The sequence below is a fragment of the Sinohyriopsis cumingii genome, chromosome 7 (assembly GCF_028554795.1).
Source record: "Sinohyriopsis cumingii isolate HCF-2022 chromosome 7, ASM2855479v2, whole genome shotgun sequence".
NCBI lineage: Eukaryota > Metazoa > Mollusca > Bivalvia > Unionida > Unionidae > Sinohyriopsis > Sinohyriopsis cumingii.
In genome coordinates this window covers 25,092,327-25,101,064 of record NC_142967.1, presented here as the reverse complement: position 1 = coordinate 25,101,064, position 8,738 = coordinate 25,092,327, and the positions used below count along the sequence as shown (strand labels likewise).

At 36.2% G+C, this 8,738-nt stretch overlaps 1 protein-coding gene across 1 annotated transcript in view; it reads right to left on the bottom strand.

Moving 5' to 3' along the window:
• Window positions 1–887: 887 nt before the first annotated feature.
• The window catches only part of LOC149794910 (uncharacterized), a 33,253-nt gene continuing 25,402 nt past the window's right edge, over window positions 888–8,738 (bottom strand). Inside the window, exon 2 of the mRNA XM_089963730.1 lies at window positions 888–3,999. Within this exon, the coding sequence (XP_089819856.1) occupies window positions 1,996–3,999 (2,004 nt within the window). The 3' untranslated portion in view covers window positions 888–1,995. The remainder of the gene's footprint in view (window positions 4,000–8,738) is intronic.

Below are 8,738 nucleotides of genomic sequence, written 5' to 3'. Positions count from 1 at the left end.
CTTTATCATCTTTAATATCACTAGAGTAGTGGAAAGCCCTCTTCAGGCACTTCACCTCTATCCTATTATAAAATAATTACCTCACGATTATCTTCTTGATTTACTGCTTTTCTTGTTTTCTTTCTTTGAGGACGATACACATCAGAATCACGATTTAGTTACTGCCGGCCTTTAAATACACTGGTACTACGTGACCTATCGGGTTACCCGACGACTCTTTATCTAATTAAACCATCCCATTCTCATACGGGATACCTAAACCATCCCATTCTCATACGGGATGCCTATCACAATCCCCATTCTCATACGGGATACCTATCACAACCCACATTCTCATACGGGATACCTATCACAACGGCCGACTTAGACCCAGGGAAAATCGCTACACTTCATTGCGTGTTGAATTGAACCTGTTGTGGCTATCCCTATTCAAGCTGACTTGCTCTGTTTCGAACATTTTGGACTTAATCAGTGTTAAAAGTTTGTTATATTTATTTTATTTATCATGTTTAAATACACTTGTCAAAACGAACTGCAATAGATCTATTCATATATACTGTTCTCGTATTAAAAGTGACCGCTCCCTCCCGCCTCCTGTCACTAGGATAGACCGAGTTGGTTGTGGATTGATAAAGAGACCAAGACCAAGTATGAAAATGATATATTTAATACTACTACTACTACTACTGTTAATAATAATAATAATAATAATAATAATTTGGGGATAATACATTTGGTTCTGAATGAATCATGCAATCTCTGTCCTTAATGATAGACTATTAAACCCTAAATACAACGTATATGTAGACAAAAACAACTTCACTTAATACAGTGTACTACGCACATGCAATCATAAAATATACACCTACGCATACAAACATGCATGCAATAGTTTAAAACATACGTAAGATATGCATGTCAGTCTGGGAGATAGAATGGTGGTGATGGGTATCCAAGTAAAGTATCTCAACTATTTCAGAATTGGTTTAATCAGAACGAAGACATTTGTGAAACCTGCTCATAAGGAATGGAGTGTTAGTGTTTGTTTGATACCATTGGGAATGATATCCACAACACTGCTGCTGAATATGTTAAAGATGTTTTGTGCAGAGTAGTTTCGGATTTAGGCAAATAAAGATTCTATTAATAAATCGACCGCAGATTGTGTGAATATATATATTGGAAGCTGGAGCTATGTGATAGCTCATAAATGTGGAGCCGTGTTTTGAAATATGTATTTGTCAAAGTAGATTTAAAGTATTTTATTCTGTAATAAAAAGGTTACCGCTGTAAATTAATGAATGAATGAGAGGATGGATGGCTCGTGTCTGGAGTTTAATTATCTGATTCAGATAAGTAGCATTGCAATTTTCCATCTGATACGAAGCCAGTCTTGTATAATACGGACATTTTGAAGGATACTGCAGAACACACGCGATTCATTTGATTTTTCACACGCAAAATGCCTGTCAGTAAACCACACCGAACAATTCTTAATTTTCGATGTCATTTAATTTTGTTCCCTGAACACGTGGTCTACTGTGATCCAGTTTATTCGTCTGTGTTTAATTGCATTTTAATAGTTTAGCTCCGTAGTATTACAGCATCTATCTATCTATAGAAAACGTCGTAGGAAGAACCATTTAATATGGTTTTATTGTGCTAAAGAAAGAAAACAAAATAAATTGAAATATTAGAATATTTTCGACTATCAGGAAAAACCAAAACAGCAAATTACCCGACATAGCTGAAGCATGGATTAACATATTCCGATGGGACTCGCCCGCACAACATGCTTCACAATGGAATATTTTTAATGGACAATCTGGATTCCTTTTCAGGCGATTTACCCACAATTAGAGGCTTTACGAACAAAAAGCCAACCTGGGAATTCAATACCATAATACAGTCGGGCTATCCGATGGTTACGTGAAAATGCCTCGTGATATGTTTCATCTACATTTAGTCTCACATCAATAAACGAGGTGACACTGTCTACATATTTGACACCTGTACCATGTCAGACCCAACATCTGTAGAATTATGTACCGTATAGCGTGAATCGGATCCTACACATGTAGAATTATGTACCGTATCTCGCGTATCAGACCCAACATCTGTAGAATTATGTACCGTATCGCGCGAATCAGATCCAACATATGTAGAATTATCTACCGTATCTCGCATATCAAACCCACCATCTGTAGAATTATGTACCGTATCTCGCGAATCAGACTCAACATATGTAGAATGATGTACCGTACCTGGTGAATGAGATCCACTTGTCATTACGCTTCTACGCAAGAATTTGCTTCGGATTAATTCAATTACTCTTTTATTAAGAATGAATGATGCCATTATGAAAATGCCCAAAGATGCATTTAAAACAATAAAAAAATAGGAAAGAACTATTTCCGCCGTCCATACATAGAGAAATCCAAAAATCCACGTGATTCCTGTAAGAGAAGAAAGTTTTACAATGATGACAGTATTGTTTCTGTCATGCTTAACATTTTTCTCAACACTGGGTATTGAACGCAGTTTGAATATAACTACAATGAACATAACCAAATTAGAAACAACAACGAACCCAACAGGGAGGGCAAAGGTAAAGCCAACCATGTACCCACTTGAGATGTAACAGATTTCAGGACCATAACCCATTTCTACCATGTCCGACTCGACTAAAGCCTTGATGATATTGGCTAGAACAAATATGGTTGATATAGCCATTACAATTATTGTATAAATGACGACGGTGATTGAAGTAGATGCCTTTGGGTTTGGTTTTTTCAACCTAATGAAAACTTTAAGCATGTGAAAGGTGCACACGTGCATCCATAATATTGATGATAACCAGAAAAAGTGAAGCAATACGCCTATAGCTTTACAGATGGAGCCTGTGGAATTCGGATTAAAAACAAAAGCTAGATACATGACTTGTGCTATGAGTAGATTTATCACAAGAAGAATGTTGTTCTTTCCAGGAACAGTCTGCAATTTGGGGAACACGAGGTACACAGTAAGAGTCAATAGGAGACAAAGAAGTGATATGACAGTGCATGTGATTGAGAGGATTGCATTAGCGTCAAAGGATACATTTCTATCAAATGTTTCACCTTTGACAGCATGAGATGCCATGTATACATGTGTACAAATCCTCAAAGCTTCTCCATTAGGATTGGGAACAACATTGAAATCTGTCATGTTGACATGCAAGTCTAATTGTGAGACATAGACACCATATTCGGTATAGTTCCAATCGAATCGCTCCTCATCTAGTTCAATCATAGTGCATGGGATCAAGATAGACAGTATCAGATTGAAGTCTGCGCGACGTTGGATACAAACACTTCGTTTATTTTGTACAATATATGGGATAAATGTCTTGTTATCAGAAATGCTAGGAAATGCATGGGAAATAAGTTGAGTGACTTCTAGAGGCTTTTCATTGAAATTTCTATTGGACATACTCGAGTAAATTTCTGAAAGACGAGCTACTATATCAAAGACAGGCTGTTCAAATCGAATGAGTCGGGGTAAAAGAGTGACGTTCAAGCTGTCGCGCATCTGAAGGATTATGGAAGAATTGGTGATATTCTGAATCATTCCGTATATGCGATCAAACTCATAAAATCCAGTCACTTTGAATTTCCACCGAGAAGATATAAATATTAAATCCGAATTTAATATTTGAGAATACCATGTGTTGTTGTCATCTTCAAACAGCAAGTTTTCTTCATAAACGTGATTTACTTTATACACTGTATCAATATTACAGATGCTATATTCTGAATCTGTCCAATCAGATAACAAACCCTCAAACCATATGCTAATCTGTTCTGCGACTTCACTGGCTTGTGTAACTGGACATTTCTTCAATGGAAATAGAGCAATTTCGGTTTCGAAGAAGGCGCCGTTCAACTGACTCAGAATATTGATGCATTTGTCTTTATCAAGAGTCTTTGTCGAAGAGCAGTACAACTGTTGGCATTTCATCTGAAGAAGAAAGAAAAAACAACATCAAAATGTATCAGCAAATCTGTTTGTCAGTATACGTGTCTACTAGTTTCTATGATTTCAGATCTGCTCATAACCTTACGATCACGTGAAATGCTGTTACGACTCTGTGGTCACAAACTTAAATAACAGAAAACAAACTAATTTAAATGTTTTATAAAACAGAGCAGTTTAATTATAAATGAAAAATGTGAGAGGAAATACCGTATTATGAAGGGAATCCAAGCTAGTCCTTGTAAAGGTTTATGAATGAATAGTTCTTTATAGTTCAAAGTATCGGAGATGTACTGGTCCTCCATGAACCGTGACGTTGTCAAGATGGCACCGTCCAAATTCCTATAAGTAATTTATAACAGTTCCAGAATAATATTATAGTCCAAATAATGAGCACTTTTTATTGCCACAGAACAGTCAAAACAAATGTTTTTCCTCTTTAATAATATCGAAGTTCAACATAAAACACGTCTGCAGACTTACAATAGGAAAACAATGTGTACATGACTCAAAAAATCGGAATGAATCTGATTGCTCATTTTTCTCCTCATATGTACCATATATTGGGACTGTACTTCGCAATAAATCCCATGTGAGAGCATACACTCTTGATTTTGCGTCGAATTAGGCATATGCACATTACCTCACGCAACCAGTGGGAAGCTACAAAATTATTCTCGAAAACATAGATATCCCATCAGTCACTGGAAAACTACGCCGAAGGCGTCATTTCAAGTCTTATTATTAAGATTAATATTATTAATTGTCAACAGGTACATATATTTATAGATCCTATGCAGTATTATATTCTTAACATATTCAAGTCACGTGGGCCAAACTTAACTAAAGATATTTTGTAAACATTACAGCTATAAATAATTATGAATGATAAAAATCAGATAAATGTTTGTACCAGGGGTTAAAAAAATATTGATATCCATATCTATCTATCTATCTATCTATCTATCTATCTATCTATCTATCTATCTATCCATCCATCCATCCATTCACCCACGCATCTATCTATCTATTATCATTCTATCTATCCATCTATTTATCTATCTATCTATCTATCTATCTATCCAAAACGTTTGCTATAGTGATAAGAGAAATCCATTTATAATGTCTCATAACGCACATATGGGATTAGTGTGAATGCATTCAAAAACATTCTGACTAATATCAGTTTGAATCATAAATACTGTTAATACGTCTGCACATTCCAGGCTATTAGTACATCAGTACAGTCAAGACCTGGAATTCATTCAGAATACAAGTTGAATCCATTTGGAAATGTGATATAAAGTTTAGGATTATATGGGTTTAATTCACAATACTGTAAGTCTCTTTTGAATCTTCAATTTTTTAGATTAGAGAATTAATTTTGTTGAATTATACTACACTTGAAGGTTTTGCTTTTCCCCTCATTTATTTTACACTTTAGAGTTGTAATAAATGTTCATTGTTTTGTCTTCGGTAATCACATTGTACAGCTTGGTAATTGTGCTGAAACTATTGTGGCGTTATTGGTGAATATAAAAGTAACAAAATTATTTTATCATATCCGCCAGTCCCATATGCTTCCGTCGATATGGATGCAGGAGCAATTCCGATTGGCGTGCTTGTGTTAGTTGCTGTAACTGAAATCTCTCAACACCAAGACTAACTATCGTTGCTACGACAGGTCCACAAATATCATCCACAATCAAACACATACGCTTGAAGACAAACGGTTTTCTTGGTGATTTCATGTCGTAGTTATTATTGTGATACTGTTGTTGTTTGGGGAGTGGGGTCGGGGTCTTGAATGTTTTGTTTGGGGATTTCTTTTTTCTTCATGTCAGTATCGAGTAACCTTCATAGTTCTTTCACTATAATTGCTCGACAGTCTGGTCTTTTCTAGGTGCAACAAACACACAAACATATACACACACACGCACACACACTTCTAACCAACTACTCAATTTTTACTGGTACAACTGCCATACAGTCATTGAAATTATATGCCTGGCGACTATTCAACTTTCGGGCGGTTGTGGCCTGACACCTCGTTTGTATAGAATCACACTGCGCTGTTGAATGATGTCTGATACGATCGTTCTCGTATTCGCCCAATAACTGTTCTATGGACAAGTGAGTCATTGTTGAATAACGGTCGAGACCGAAGGGGATTGTAACCCGCGTGAATAAATCGGTTAAATTTACTTCATTCCTGTGTGTTTTCGATGTCCACATTCATAACCGTACATTCCGCAACATTCTCATCGCGTGGCTGTTCAGAATCCGTCAGCTATGTGTAATGCCTAATCTTAAATACAAGCACCAAGGGGCCCCGAGTGGCCGAGTGGTCTAAAGCGCTCTCCGTTACGGATCACTGCCAGCTCCCCTCTGTCTACGCTGGTTCGAGTCTCGGATTCAGCCAATCTGGGTATGTGAGAAAGCTTGCCAGTAGCTTCTCGTGGGTCGGTGGTTCTTTCCGGGTTTTCCCGGGTTCTTCCTCCACCATTAATACTGGCCGCCATGCATAGCCTATCGTGTGCTGAGAAAGGCGTTAAACACAACAACAACAACAAGCACCAAAAGGGGTTAAATACCCTTATCAAAAGGGGTTAAATACCCTTTTGGATAAAGATCGAGTCCTTCGAACTGAATTTCATCTCGGACGAAATAATGATATATATGCTGCATATGTGAAATATTTTAGATCATTGTCGGGACTTTGTATATTAAAACATCATCATTGACCAATAATAGTATTGCACCTCACTCGCCTTCGTGTCGCCATAATATGAACAAATACGATCCAGCCTCGCGCACCTTCAAACTGTGCGCTTCAGGTTTGTCAGAGTTATGCCCGCCCATAACACTGAAAGTAAGACTATGCCAGGCAACTGAAGCAGTGTAGGTAGATGCAATATCTGCTTATTTATTGGTAGAAAATATATAAAAAGTAGACAATTTATTTCGTCTTAAACTGTGTATAATTGATTCATTATAATGAATTTATCAATGAAAATTTTAAGTAATCTTATAATTAGAACAATTCAGATATGTCAGACAGTATCCCAGCGGTGAATCCAATGTTTCCTTTAATAGACATTCCATTTCAGAAATAATGTTGAATTATGCAAATCTGTATAATTATTGTAAAAAGGTTTTAAGATTGTACAAATTGTAAAGCAGATTTAAATATTAGATATAATAATAGGAAATAATATTTTTATTAAATTGATTACTACATTAATAAAAAGTAAAGGTCTGAAGAAGGACTATGTACTTTTTTCATATTAATACATTTGCATTGATATTTCGTTAGGTTTGTGCAAGTAATAAATGAAAGTATGAAAGTTCCGTTCCTTTGTTACGAGTTAAGCAATTGACATAAGTTATACTGCGAAAGGCAAACCATGAGTATTGTATAGGTTGTCGTTGAGAAGTATAGATGACCGAAAACATAACCAAGTCAGTTTCTGACACAAACCAATAACAACAGAATAGACCCAGTACAACACCTTTATCAAACAAGGTAATTGTATATATTACCTCTAACTGATGTTCCGTTGTGGAGTTAACATTATAACTTGTCTTAAATGAAAATTTTGTATTTTATGAAAGTGTGTGGAAACGTGAGATTAAAAAGATTGAACGATAATGTTGTTTATTTCAACTTCATACTTGTTCATGCGTTTAGATACATGCTGATGGGTTCGTTCATGCGTTTACTTGCTGACGGGTTTGTTCAACACCTTCTTCGTACAAATTATCAAATGAATACCAATAGATGTTTTACAGTTCATATACACATCTTAAATGTTTCTTTGGCAATACAGCTACCGCAATAGGTTTTTTTTTTTTTTTTTTGTATTAACAAGAGAGATATTAACGCAATGTGGATTAAACAGGGTATTTATTAACTAAATGTTTTCATTTCCACGTGTTTGCATCTGCATGCGCATTCTTTGTGTTGAGGATATCAGGGTAGTATGTTGTTACGAAACGGAGACAGTTGTTGGTAGTTTTTAGATCTGTATTTTAGGAGACTGTTTCGGTCCAGGGTCTCAGCTTTTACGATATGCTGGGAGTATCGCTTTGTTTTTGGATCCCTTTTTTAAGTGCCACCTGAGTTCCACAATTCTTTTGTTCAGTCATTAGAGCAGGTACGTTTTAGCTTTGTCCAAACGAAAGGTCTTGATTAATGTTTAGGATGACAGCTCGTGGGAAAGAGATATTTAAGGGCGTCGGTCTGTTTGCGGCACACGTCAGTTTCTCATTTTTGTGTTTCTGTTGCTTAATATGGATTGGTACCAAGTAGCATATAGGAGAGAGAGAGAGAGAGAGAGAGAGAGAATGGCCCTCAGCAGCATGAAATTATAATGATGCCGGATGTGGTTTAGCCACAGCGTGATTTGATAATTTGGCCGATCAACATGATAGGTTCTAATCATGCCCGCGAAATCGTTTGTGCGCTATCCGAAAATTCGCTCGTTGTGTCGATATAAGACAACTACAAAATAAGTCAGAAAATAAAAACAGGTTAAAACAGCTGTACGATCACAGTTCATTCAAATCGGTGATGTCTTTAGAGAATACTAAATCATGAAACAAGAGGCCCATATCAGCCTGATAATGCTCACCAATTTTTTTTTTTAATCGTAACAGGCTTATATTGTATGGTAAGAAGAAAACTATGCAAACCATCTTCTAAACTTTACATCATTTTACCT